Genomic DNA, 14,243 nt, shown 5'->3' on the forward strand with positions numbered 1-14,243 from the left:
TCAATTAAAATCTTGTATTAGATAACTTAAGACCTAGGGAAAGGAACTTATACCTTAGTACTTGAAATAGAAATATAGAAAACTTACCTTCATTGTATGCATTATCACTGTACATGATACAGAATATTAAAGACAAGCAAAAGCTTAAAAGTAGTCCTTCTGTGCTTTTCACTAGTCTTCCTAGTCTGTAGTTCCTATGGTATTTACTAGAAAAAAATTCCTCAGCTGTACACAAGTCATCTTATTTACACAACAGGACACTAGTAAATGGCATGGGTAAGTTCTAACTGGCTGTAAATTATCAAGTAGGCAGTTTTCTAAAAAAGGAGTCCAGGAATCCACTGTAATATATTTCCAGGTAACACTCATTAAGAATTAAGAGTTAATGAGAGCACACTTAAGTTTGGTGCAAATTTAATTTTATTAAACCTTACAATGCTGTGGCATATCGCTTTTTCCATTGTGTGACAATTTATTGGCTGGCATCTGATTACAGTACTTCTTTTAAAAGATACACAACGGGAACCAACAAAAGGGAGAGAAACTAGCTGTTTAGTGATACACAAGAGGGAAAAGAAAGAAGATGACAAGCAATTCAAAGTTTCCTCAGTACCTAACTGTAAAGTGGTCCAAGCTCCACATGATGGTGCTGCTGTAGAGGGTGTAAGACCACCATTCCTCACCCAGACCCTGCTGGGAACTATCACAGGGATCAACACACCTGTGCATTCAGCTGAGGGGTTCTGCTGGGCAATTTGATTTTAAGAAGCCAAATTTCCAAATATAACCTAAACAATTTCTCAACTTACAGTAAATGGGATTTTTAAAAATATTACAAATTACTTCTTTGCAAATGAGCAATCACTTAACTTCAAAATCATAAAGGACACCAAGTTATCTTGTTGATTGGGGCTTATGCTTGTCAGACTAAGGATAAAAGAAAAAAAATGACATTTTTAAGCCTGTAGTTCATTTGCTTTTGGAAAGGAGATTGGTATCTGAATAAACCATTTCTCTTACAAAAATGATCAAAATTGTAGAACATCTGAAACTCAGAGGCATTTCTGGAGAAACATTGTTGAGATTTACACATCAATACCAGCCAATACTACCATGCTACAGTGTCCGTTTAGTTTGATTCAAATGAGTACAATTAGATCATTTGCTCATCATGGACAAAAACAAACCCCCAAACTTAAGAATTGTATTTTATTCAGTCTCAGGATTTTCTGATGAAGGCCCTAACAGTTTTATCTGAGGTTGCACTCCTGAACCAACTTACTCTAAAATAAAATTCTGGCAAATTCTGAGCTACTTAACTGCATTTTCAAGAGCTCCCAAAGGCATTTCTGGAGTGGACAAACAAAAAAGGGAGAGCTACATCCTGCCTGCAATATAGCACTGCAGTTTTCAAGACTAGAGACCAGTTCCAAGTTATCTGTTCCACTACGTGAAGATATCCTTACTTCATACAGGGTTATGAGAGTCAAGTCCACTTGTACAACAGTGAGCCTTAGGATGAGCCTTGCTCTAAGAACATGTAAGCCAGGCTCTTCTGGGCAAAAGGGGGGGTGGGAGGATGCAGGTATTAAATCCCTTAAAAGTCAAATTGTCATCTTTTACCCCAAAAGTGAGATCAACTAATGATGATTCACCAAAATGGCCAAGTTTTCTTTTCTTTAAAAAAAAAAAAAAAGGTAGTTCAAGCATCAAGCATATATAATTCTCATACCATAAAGTTAGAGGCAGATGATTTCAAAATAGTTTGATATTTCTAGAATATCTGTCTAAATGACATTATTATTCTTATGTATAGCAGCTCAAATATTTTATCAGACTTGCCCACAGTAAATAAAACATAGTAAAACATCTTCATAAGGTTGAAAAGAGCCCACTGAAAACTAATCCATTTTCCCAATGGTAAAATTTAAAATGTAGTAAAATGAGTAAAGATACCTTTTAAAAAAATTAAACCTCAATTGTTTAATGAAAAAGTCTACTGTTCTTTATTTACTACTCTTTATTACAAATTTTTACTGAATAAAGATGAATGTGATTGCAATGACAATTCTTTAAATAACACTACATCAACCCTCAGAACAAATGTCATCCCCTAAACCCAAGTGACCCAGATCATCCAGTTCACAGGGGAACTGACTTGTTTTTCTAGAATCAATAAGGAGCATTTCATTCAGAACAGTTGTTTTTTTACTACATCTGCAGGGCAATGTGTACCATTGTAAATTCTACTGAGTACAGTAAAGTGCTGAGTGATTACCTGAATCTTTTCAATTTCCACTTATCTTTTCTGAAGTCAAAGAAGCCCTTTCTGTGGCATTAACAAATCTATGATAGGAAAAAAAAAATAAGTGGGAGAGGAGAAAAAGAGCTGGGAGGAGGGAAGTGGCAGGGAGAGAGAAGGAAAGGAGACGCTTTCATTTAGGGGACAGAAATCACTGTGCAATCTTTTGTGTTTAATAGGGTGACAAATAATTGAGATCAAAGTAATTCATGCACGTTATCTTTAAAAGATATACATAAACTTGAAAAAGAAAGGACTGTTATTGACCTTTGATACTATGGCAGTAACTTGCATACTAAATACCTTAATTATCAGAGATGCCGAGGTCTGGCTGGGCAAGCATCATGCCACTGACATGCTTTAGCCTTTGTGTAACGAACGAAAAGTGGTCTGCAGTTCAATGACTGCGAGCTCAGTGTGACTCTCTAAGCTGTGGTATGAGAGACTGAGGTTAAAGTGAAGCCATTCTCTATACCTAGTCACACCATCAGCACAAGCAGGACAGCGCTGGAGCAGTAGGAAAGGCAGGTCACTTCGGAAAGTTCTTCCTTTCCTGCACGACAGACTAAGATGACAGACCTAAATTCAACTGGGCTAATGAGCTGTAATAGATTTGTTTCCCAAATTTAGCATCCAAAACCTTTCTGTGGATTGAAGAAAGAAACTTCAGATGTGAAGAAACAAAGCAAAACCAAACCAAACATAAAACTAAAACAAAGCTTGAGCTCAAATAGCTTACCGGCAACTCTAGAAACTGACATGCTCTAAGAGTACTTTTGTGAAATGAACTTCCTAACTTAAGAAAACAGTGTTTTGAGTTAAGTTGACCAACTGCTGCATAGAGAATATGCCAAGACACAACAGTCCAGTTTAAGCCGGTGCATAGAGAAGATAAAGCACTTATGGTTACTGCAAATGGTGAACAAGTCCATAAGGGTTATGACCTAGCATGGATCCAAAGGTTCGGGGAACAGTGTAGCAGAAATGGTTAGGGAGAAAAAAAAGTAGAAATGGGCAAAACTTGAAGACTGAAGAAGTGGGAGCCGGGGAGGATGACTTTCAACTGTATAAAATTCACAAACTAGTAAAGTATAAAGACATCACTGAAAAGTTAACTCTGTCCCTGACACCCAACAGCAAACAAAACCAGAATGGCCTTTGGCAGACAGTTTTAGAAATTTGAATATGACATCACATTTCTCAATAATTCACAAACAATATATTATACGGTATATTTATATTAAATACTGGGAAACCAATCCTGCAAATTTGATGCTTACAATGCTTTAGCCAATGAGAGCACAAGGATATCAAGCTAAATGAATGCTGGTGTTATCACAACAGTGCTCAGTTATGAAACAACTGTTACCAATTCGTGCTTTAACAGTGCTGACGTACAGTTCGAATTATCATCTATGAAGTGAAACAAAGGTCTCTAGCTTTTCTGGGATATGCCCTTTATAATATATTCTATGATTCACGATGACACGAGCAGCGAGACACTGCAATGTGGTATGATTTATGGGCTGGATCAAATTTTTAGCTATCTCCTTCTCGTCCAGTAAGTCACTAGCTGTTTGTTTGTGTAAGTTTGTGGCATCAAAATGTGCACCTGATTTAATAAGGAGATTCATGATGTCTGGATGGTTGTTCAGAGCAGCGATATGTAGAGGACTGTTGTCATCAGAGTCCCTGACGTTCACATCAGCACCACATTCTATCAGTATCGCAGTAACTTGCAGAGATGGAAACTTACAAACAGGGTACCGCCCTACACATGTAGTATTCTTGTCCACAGCCAGATGCAGAGGGCTGAAGTTATTCTTTCCTCTTGGATGCAGCTTAAGAAACCTGTAGATAGTCTGCTTTTTGAAATGATCCTGTTCTAGAGTACAAGGAACTTTTTCTAATAAGCAAATTAAGTGCAAAATGATGGAAAGAGCCTTATTCAATTGCAATGGGTCAGCTGGACACTGAGTTTGTTTGATAGCTCGCTCAATTTCAAGGACGCTTTTGCACAGTATGCCCATGAGATCATCAAATGTAACAGTAGTACCCAGCAAGCCTTTAGCCCTGTCCTGTAGCATAAAGGAAAATAGTTCCGCAAAAGACAGCAAGCTGCTGGCAGTCATTGGGCTTAAAGGGTCCAAATTGCTCTGCTGCATATCCAAAGCATACTTCCATAGGTTGATGCATCGTTTAAAGTTTCCAGAGTCAGCATAGACAGCGCCCCTATATCTAATGTAGTAAGAGGTATCAGGATGAGAAGGACCGAGAATACGTTCTCTAATTAACAGGGCTTGCATTCTCATCTCATCAGGATCAGCAATAAGACCTTCTAGCTCTTCTGCACTGTTTACCTCCTTGGCATAATCATAAGCCATTATTAGTGTCTGTGGAACTGGTTTACTAATTATATTAGTCCTATCACTGTACCTCATGTTCATTGCCTTTTTCCAGTATTTCAAAGCCCCAAGTAAATCTCTTTTTTTATCTACAAACGTAGCTCCCAGAAGCTCTAGAGCATTGATACGTTCTGTTTTGCTGGTCTGGGCATGGTGTGTGAGAAAATCCACAATATTGGTGTGACCAGTCACACTTGCTGAGAGAAGAGGAGTCATCCCATAGCCATCTTTTTCCATCTTGGCACAATACATAAGCAGCATCTTCATGATGTCCAGGCTTCCAGACTCTGCACAATCATGCAATGCAGTATTGCCTTAAAGAGAAGGAAAAGAACACACTTTGAAGGACCAGGCTATAATGTAACTTTAAAAAAAAAAAAGCACAGGCAACTCCAATCAACCATAAGTAGGACATATTATAACTACAAAGAAGAAAACAATTACCTTCAGCACCTAATATTAAGTGTCTGATACACAGCAAGAGCGGAAGAAGATATTTACAAAAACTCTTGAATAACTTGACTAAAATGAGTATGAAAAGGAAAACAAAACAAAACAACCCACCCAAAGTCACCAGATAAAGCTCCTTAATCAATAGCCCCTTGGTACTTTTCATTCATAGTCAAATGAAAGTGATATTCTCTGAACAAAAATGGATGAGATAAAATTAAGTCATTTGTAGCTTTGCTGACTGACAATCAACGTTCTGGGTCAATTTCTCCATTATAAATGGAGCTAAGATTCTTCCACTTAATTTTAGTAGGGGGCAATTTTTTTTCCCAAAACCACTGATTATCAAATGACTTTTAACTGTTAAAGTCAAAATGTGTTACAAAGTATTATTCACAACACTGCTCTCATAGGAAAAAAAAAAGCCCACTAAAATCTGAAAAATATATGGTGGTTGTGGTGATATTTTGTTTCTGGTCTAACAAAGCTTGCCTGAAGATCAGAGTTCAGAACTAAGCCACGTTAGCCCTAGAGGCCAGGCAGTGGTGGCACACACACCTTTAATCCCAGCACTCAGGAGGCAGAGGCAGACAGATCTCTGTGAGTTCAAGGCCACCCTGGGCTACACAAGATTAATCCAGTCTAAAAGAGAAACAAAACCGGGGTGGTGGCACACCCTTTGATCCTGCCCTTGGGGTCTCATGCCTTTAATTGCAGCACTAGGGAGGTGGAGACAGGAAGTGATGTGACTGTTCAGAGAGAGGAACATAAAGCAGGAGGAGACAGGAGCTCAGCTGTCTTTCAGGTTGAGGATTTGGTAGAGGTAGGAAGTCTCTTCAGTGGCTGGCTCCTATACTGATCTTTCAGCATTTACCCCAATATCTGGCTCCAGGTTTTCATTATTAAGATCAATTAGGATTCATGCTACAGGTGGCTCAATATAAATATTCAAAGGAGATTTGATATACAAAACCCTTTCATAATGGGTTATTTCCTGTTATAATTTAATTTTTTAAACATCTCTTTAGATGTATTAAATGTTCGAACACTATCCCATCACCCTACACATGAATTAAAACTGACAAAAGGCACTAGCATATCACTAACAGTCTATAGCAATAGTATGTCATAAACATCAGATATCACATCTAAGGGTAACAACCATTTGACCACTGATCACAAGTGAAGCCATCATGCAGCTCTTTGGTATGTATATACAATATTTTCAGGAAGTGTCCGCACAGCATCTCTTTGGGCATATTTATAGGAAGTTAACAAAGCAGTCTAAAACTGCCATTCACCATCAGAGAGATGCTGGCATGGTTAACATCAGACTGGCATCTGGAAACTTGCTCTGTACACCAGCATAAAATGTTCCCTGAATGACAAGGGGTGGTGACTGTGCCAAACTGTAGTTTATGAACTGTATGTTAAACAGCTGCTTTCTGTCTAGGCGTTTGAAATTTGGGATATGGTTAGGCAAAGGATGCCTGTGTGACCCAGTCCTCAATTACAACCTTGAGTGCTGAATGTCATGAGTATGTGTCTTACACCAAAATAGCATGTCTTCTCACTACTTGGGAAGAGTGCTCTTTATGAAAGGGAGAAAGCACACAGAAGCCTGCGCATGCTCCCCTAGACCTCACCCTGATGATCTAGCTGTGTCTTGTTTTGACATCACTATAATAAATCTCACCTGTGAGAACTACTGCACAGTGAGTCACTTTCAAACATCAGGGTGCTTTTGGGGACCTCCAACACAGTATGTATATCAGGAAGTGATTTGAAGATAAGTAACCAATCTACTTTATTAAAGGGGGAAAGACAGCATCATGGAGGGGGCTCAGTATGCAAAGTGCTTGCCACGTAACCATGAACACCTGAGTTTGAATCCTCAGAAATTATGTGAATCTGGGCACAATAGTGTGAGCCTGAAATCCCAGTCCTTTTACACCAAGATGGGAGGTGGAGGGGAAAAAGAAAAAAAAAAAAAAAGGCTTGTGCACCAACTAGTCTGGCATATATACAGCAAACAAGCAGGCAGGCAGGCAGGCACGCAGGCACTCGCGCGCGCGCGCGCGCGCGCACACACACACACACACACGAAAGAAAAAAAAGGGAAAAAAAAGGAGACCCTGCGAACACATGAGCCATGGTATGCACATACAAGACACAAACACAGGTAGGCACACACACACAAAGAAAAACCACAGCCCATCAAGATGGCTTTGCAAGTAAGGGCACTTGCTGTCAATCCTGATGAGTTCTACCCCTGGGTCCTACAGGGTTCAAGGAGAGAGCTGACTAGTTGTCCTCTCACCTCCACACACGTCATGGCACACACTCCACCACCCCAACTACTAAGTAAGTAAATGTCATCTAACATGATTTTCTCTTTTTAGTTACACATAGGGACTTTGAAATGTTTCAAAGGTTCATCTTGTTTGATTTCCCACAATATCTTTAAGAAATAGATGAGTTATCTCCAATCTGTTTATTCTGTCCCAGATTTCAGTGATCAACAACAAAGTACTGCCAACCATCCAGGGCACTCAAGAGATTCTGATTATTGTTGTCATTCGTTTCAAATTCTAACTAAACATGACTACTATGCCAAGTACATTAAAATTTCTTTTTGAATATTCTGAAGTGAAAACCCCTATTTTTTAAAACCCCACAATAGATGATTTAAGTTAAAAAACCAAACGAAGAAAAATTTAAGCCAAAAGAAAAGGCTTAGATGGTATTTTTTTCTATTAAGAGTAACATAAAATCAAGAATAGGGATGCAGCAAGTCAGTTTTAAAGGAACTAAAATTCTGTATTTACTGAAAAAATTAGAATGTGTGTATTCTGAATCTACCCATGTGCAGGCCAAAAAAAAAAAAAAAAATCGGGCTTAAAGAAAGAGAAGAAGAGGCTTTTTGTCTAGCAATGGCAGTGACAAAGCAGTCTGGTCACTCGAAGACCAAGGACTAGGAGAGCCAGGCGTGACTGCACATCTCTAATCTACCACCTAGAAAGCAGAGTGGGAAGAGTGCAAATTCCAGGCCAGCTTGCTCTATGCACCAATAAACAAAGCAGAACACTTTTCCACTTTCCCTAGTCCATCTGTCCTTCCTTCATTTTTGTTTTTGTTTTGATACGGGTCCAGGCTGTTCTCAAACTGCTGAGCTATCTGTACTTCCCGAGTTTGGGGGTTACAGGTACGCACCATCATGCCTAACAAATGTAAATCTAAAACTTTGCCTTGAAAGCACTTAGGAGCCAACAGAGTAATCAAGGATGAGAAAGTAGACTAGGAAAGTCTAGAATCGGGCAAAATTTTCCCACTGGTCTTCAGTGGTTTTAGAAGACAGCTAAAAATCAGGCCTCTCAACAGCCTTGCACTGCAGACTGGAGAAGACTAGTCACAAACAACCGGGAAGGGAGCTTTGGAAACTCCCACACTTCAGGTTACACTTCCACAGGGCACAGGTGAACTACAAATAGATAAGCCATCACAAAAAAGTAAATCAAATTAATAAAATAATTGAGGGTGCTACACACGTACTCAAACTAGAAGCAAATATAGATACTATTTGGAGGATGACTGTCATAGCAGAGCTCAAATCATATATGTGTGTGAATGTGTACGCCCGTGGAAGCCAGAGGCATTATCCTTCAGGCACTGTGACGGTTAATCCTGGCTGTCACTGGTTGGTCTAGAATCAACGTGCTTAGAAGCACGTCTAGTTAGGTATTCCAGGAAGGTCTAAGTGAGGAGTCAGGATCCTCACACCACCGAGCAGATAGCATCTTCTGATGGCTTCGCAGATACGAGGGCGGAGGGAGGGAGAGCAGGCTGGTTTTTGTTGCTTGCTTTCACCCTTGCTCATCAGCACATCTATCTTGTTACTGCCACTGCTACTGTCCACCTGTGCTGACGCTAGAACCTACTTTCTCCAGCCTTCCAAGAGGGACTGAAGACCAGTGGCTCTCCAGGAATCCTCCAGGCCTCCATTTCCAGATGGTTTGGAACTCCAGAGGCAATCTAGCTTCCTGAACTGAGCAGCTACCAACTGCTCTGCACACTCAGACAACCACTGTTGAACTGACTTCTAAGACTCTCTTCTTAACTCTGCTTTGGCTCATTTCCATGCTCTGAACTATGGCTTTAAGCATGCTGACCTTTTGGCAGTGTTCCCTTTGTCTCCTGTAGCCCTTTCTCATCTGCGAGTTTTCTCTGTATCTCCATCTGACCCATCTTCTAGTTCATGAATTTTCTAGTCTGCTATGACTAATCCATTTTTAAAAGCCACCCACTAATTTTTTTTAGTTCTAGAATGTCTATTTGGTTTTTTGAGGTTTTCAGGTTTCCTTTGAATATCCAATTTTTAAAAATCTCTTTGAATATGCTAACCCTCATATAAAAATTTGTGTCAATAACTGTATTCACTAAATGCCTTACTGGACTTTTCCATCAGCTCTATGTTCCATTTTCTCTTCTGTGCATTCTCTGATGACAGCAAACAATGACTGGAGGGAGCTGGGGAGAATGCTCAGTTGGTAAAGTGTTGCCCTGCAAGCAAGGCAAGGCAATGACTTTGATTCCAGAACCTCAGTGGAGAGAGAATGCTTAGTGTGGTGGCACTCACTTGCAATCCCAGCACTAGGGAGGGAGTACACAAGGAGATTCCTGGAGCTAGCCAGTCAGCCCACCCTAAACACCTCCAAAGCTGTGGAGAGACCTCATCTCCCAAAGTTAAGTAGAGGACACCTGTATTAGGGTTTGCTAAGGGAGTGTGTGTGTGTGTGTGTGTGTGTGTGTGTGTGTGTGTGTGTGTGTGTGTTGTGTGTGTGTTTCATATATAGGAAAACTAAGGTCAAAGAGAAAAGCATTAAACCACAGAAGGCTTCCCATTCATTCTCTGCTAGAAAATAACATCAACAGCAGTCTCACTAGGAACATAGCTGAGACACGGAGTCACTGTGAAAATCCTTAACAGAAAAGAACTATCAAATTGGAATTCTAGATCCACATCATGAATAAATAAAAATAACAAACACTATCAGATGAAGAAAATTAAAACATTATTACTAGGAAGAGCCTAAATATCTTGGAGTACTTTTTAGCAGAAGGAATGAGTATATGGCAGCCAGGAGACTTGGGCATAGATACACAAAAAAGGGAAATCTGTGGGTATAAATCTAAGTAAATATAACTTTCTCAACAATACCTTGTGGGCTTAAAATACTACATATGGAAGTAAAATACTTGGCAGCACTATCACCAAAAATAAGGAGAACAACTGTAGTAGAGTCCTAAGGTCTCACTGTTAGAAAGTAAGAGAAATGTATGCCAAAGTCCTACTAACAAGGGTAACCACTATAAAAATAGTTCAAGGGTTTTAAAAATGATGAGTCAAGGTTTTTCCCAAATTATAGAGGAATAAAAGAAAATTAGGAATAATCCAAAGAGCAAAAACAAAACAAAAATCCCCCCCCCCCAAAAAAAACAGGCAAACAACAAGAAACAAAAACAAACAGGTAGGCCCTAAAGGGAGCCAAATGAAAATCCAACTCCAAGAATAAATGCTACTAAATGGAGATGAATTAAATGACCCTACTAGAAGGAAAAAACCGACTAAAATGCAAACAGAAATCCATGGCGCATTGTATTATGATTTCTTAAAAAGTATTAGCTGTTATCTCTTTTAATCTTTAAGTATAACAATGCAAGGCAGAGAGCTAAATTCAATCCTACACACAAACAGAAAACCAAAACTTAGTGGTAAAACATAAAATACACAGCTCCAAATGCTACCTCAATGACATCATTCTGGGATCTCATTTTAAAAGTCAGTCATACTACACTTCCGTGAATGTTGTGTCTAGTAGAAGTTAAACATTCTCATCAAAGTTCAACCAACCCTGCTGGGCGGTGGTGGTGCACACCTTTAATCAATCCCAGCACTGGAGGCAGAGGCAGTCTGTGAGTTCGAGGCCAGTCTGGGCTAACAGAGTGAGTTCCAAGACAGGCTCCAAAGCTACACAGAGGAACCCTGTCTCGAAACCCCAAAAAGTTCAACCAACCCCATCTCCCTAATTCATGCTTCCTCTTCAGAAACAGCAGAAAACCTTCACGATTCTGAAACCACAACTGTGCGCAGATAAAATCTTGGTTTTATTCTATTTTCAATATTAAAGTATCTTATTTGTTAACTGGGATACAGGGACACTATAGGATAGGGACTTCACATGACAGTAACATGTCCCACTATCTTCTCTGGCCCTGTTTCTCAGTGACAGGTAGAGTCTAACCCAGAGCTAGCAAAAGCCAGAACAGTTTAGGTTTCATAGGTCACAGTTACTGCCTTAACCTCCGCCACACAGCATGAAAGAATCCATAGATAACGGTAAGTTAATGGACTTCATTTTCAAATTTCACAAATTCACATATTTCACATATCTGAAATTTCCATTTGATTTTCCTCAACTACTGAAGATTTTAAAACCATAGCAGAATTTGAAGGCAACCATAATTTTTGTGCTCTTTCTACAAGTCTTTTTAAATACTATACTGACAAAGTTGTGATTGGAATACACAACTATTCCTGTTTTTCACCTGGATCTTGGAGTTCTATCAGTTTCAAGTCTGTATATCCTCTATAAATCAAATTGATATTGCTTAATTACTCTTAATGGTTTTACAATAAAAGTTAAAGTAAGGTGATATGCCATAATTCACATAAACATTTCCTTGTCAGTAGGCATTTGTGTTGCTTTAAAATTTTCACTTCTAAAACAGTGCCTACAACACAGACTAAACAGCAGACCACTGATGGCCAGAGGCTGGGGTCTGAAAAAAGGATTAACTACAAAGGGAAAAGTAATAACTTTTGTTCTTACATTTATGTGGCAGTAACAATGCCTGCCAAAAATTGACAATGCTTCTCCTAGAAGACATAGGCTATTAAAGGGGAATCTCTAGCAAGGTGGTACCTCCCTTACGAGTTACTGGCCAGGGAGGTTATAGAGGGTCCCGAAACAATACAGGCTCCTGCCATTGCTCTAGGCTGCCCACAATAACTAGACAGTAAGATCCCATTGCTGAAGACATAACACACTTTATTGTAGGACACAGAAAAATCAAGCTGGAACTAACTTGAAAACTTCTCCCAGATGGCTAGCTACGATTGACAGAAAGTCCTATGAAGCCTCTGGAGGAGCAAAGTCATCAATGGACCTCCTGAGCAGTGTAGCCTGCATGTTACAACACTGACCTGCCAGGCAAACGTGCACAGTGGTGCAACAGAGCATGGCTGTATGGGGATAACACTGCTTTCTGATGAGATATGGAACCCGCTCTCCAAGAGGAATCTATGTCAGGTCCTGAAAAGCTGCTCACAAGCCCATGGCTCAGGAAGTCATGTGGCCTGGGGGGGACCTACTACCGTTGTTTCACTAAATGTCAAACTGCCTTCTAAACATCCATGTTCATACACATAGACTAGTAGTCAGCAGTTAACGCAGGAAACAACTACTGGTCAAAGCTCTAAGAATAAATGACTACTTATTGAGTGTTCAACCCTAAATGAGAAATCTAGAACCTCACAAGGTTCAGAAACATCTGAGCCCGAGGATGGGGAAGACCGTGTCACAACATGCCAATCTCTGAACATGCCATGGTTACACTCATGAACGAACTCACTGCAGTTACGATTACTTGCACAGGACCAATCCAACAAAACACTCCAGCGGCAGTACTAACTAGATTCAGTAGGTTCTGGAGTGAGGGAGAGAGAGGAAGAAGAGACATGAAAGGACAAGGGAGACATGTTGGAGGCTGCCCAAGAATTATGAAAGATATGGTTAAGATACATTGTATAAAAAGATTAAAATTTGAAGTGGAGAAAAAAAACACAGTAAGTTCAACTTTTATAGTATTCTGAAATTATTTTTTAATTTACATGACTTCTATTCCTAAATAATGAAACATTTTATCCCGTTTCACAAAATTTTTTCTCCTTTTAAAAAAATTAATGAAAGCCAGAATAGTGGCTCATGCCTTTAATTCTAGCATTCTGGAAGAAAAGGGCAGGTGATCTCTGTAAGTTTGAGACCAACCTGATCTATGATCTATACAGTGAGTTCCAGGACAGCCAGAGCTACACAGTGCCCCGTCTCAAAAAAGAAAAAAAGAAAGAAAGAAAAGCCATCTATTTCAGACTGAGATTAGTCTATACATAAACTCTTTATTTTATGATCCAATAGACAATTATTTGTTACTACCAGTCATTTAAGTGTTAAATATACTGCTAAATGTTTTGTAAAAAGTCACTATTCCACTCAAATTTTATAAAGATGAAAATATTATGTTCTTTCTAGTCATCCATGTTCAATTACATGCCAAAGACCATGTTTTTGACAGTTATCATCACTGATTTTAAACAATACATGCTAATTACTACATATTCGACCCAAGAATTTCCTGTGTTTTATAGCTCTTAAACACCCCCACAACACAATGATTGTACTTCCAAAAGATTTAGCAGGGTTACTAAGAAACAATGAAAAATAGAATGCAATGTTTAAACATAAATGCTACCAAGCATCCTAATTAAAATAAAGGTATTTGGGGGCTGGCGAGATGGCTCAGCAGTTAAGAACACATGTTCCTCTTCCAGAGGACCTGGGTTCAATTCACAGCAAATACTTGACAGCTCACAGCCATCTGTAACTCCAGTTCCAGAAGATCCAACACCTTCACACAGACACATATGCAAGCAAAACACCAATGCACATGAAATAAAAATAAAATTTAAAAAATGGTTTAAAATAAAAGTATTGGACATTGAAATTTCATGAATTGACCTTTAAAGGAAAAAAAGAAAAGCACTTTGTATTACACCACTTCCAATGCCTGAGCAACTTCATTTTAAGGAAAACAATTTTCCTTCACCAAATTCATAATGGAAACTTTGTAATTTCTCAAAAGGCACCTCTATTAAGTGGGCATCCTTTTCAAATTTAAGCTAGCTAGTGAATGGCATATTAAACATCAACTCAGAGACTTTCTGTAGAAAGTTAACATGATGTGACTAA

At 39.1% G+C, this 14,243-nt stretch overlaps 1 protein-coding gene across 1 annotated transcript in view; it reads right to left on the minus strand.

Annotated features, from left to right (window-relative positions):
• Positions 1 to 402: 402 nt before the first annotated feature.
• Fem1c (fem-1 homolog C) overlaps positions 403 to 14,243 on the minus strand; it is a 28,328-nt gene continuing 14,487 nt past the window's right edge. Inside the window, exon 3 of the mRNA XM_052742142.1 lies at positions 403 to 5,021. Coding sequence (XP_052598102.1) covers positions 3,712 to 5,021 — 1,310 coding nt within the window. The 3' untranslated portion in view covers positions 403 to 3,711. The remainder of the gene's footprint in view (positions 5,022 to 14,243) is intronic.

Source organism: Peromyscus californicus, unplaced genomic scaffold (assembly GCF_007827085.1).
Source record: "Peromyscus californicus insignis strain IS unplaced genomic scaffold, ASM782708v3 Scaffold_17__1_contigs__length_78620276, whole genome shotgun sequence".
Classification (NCBI taxonomy): domain Eukaryota; kingdom Metazoa; phylum Chordata; class Mammalia; order Rodentia; family Cricetidae; genus Peromyscus; species Peromyscus californicus.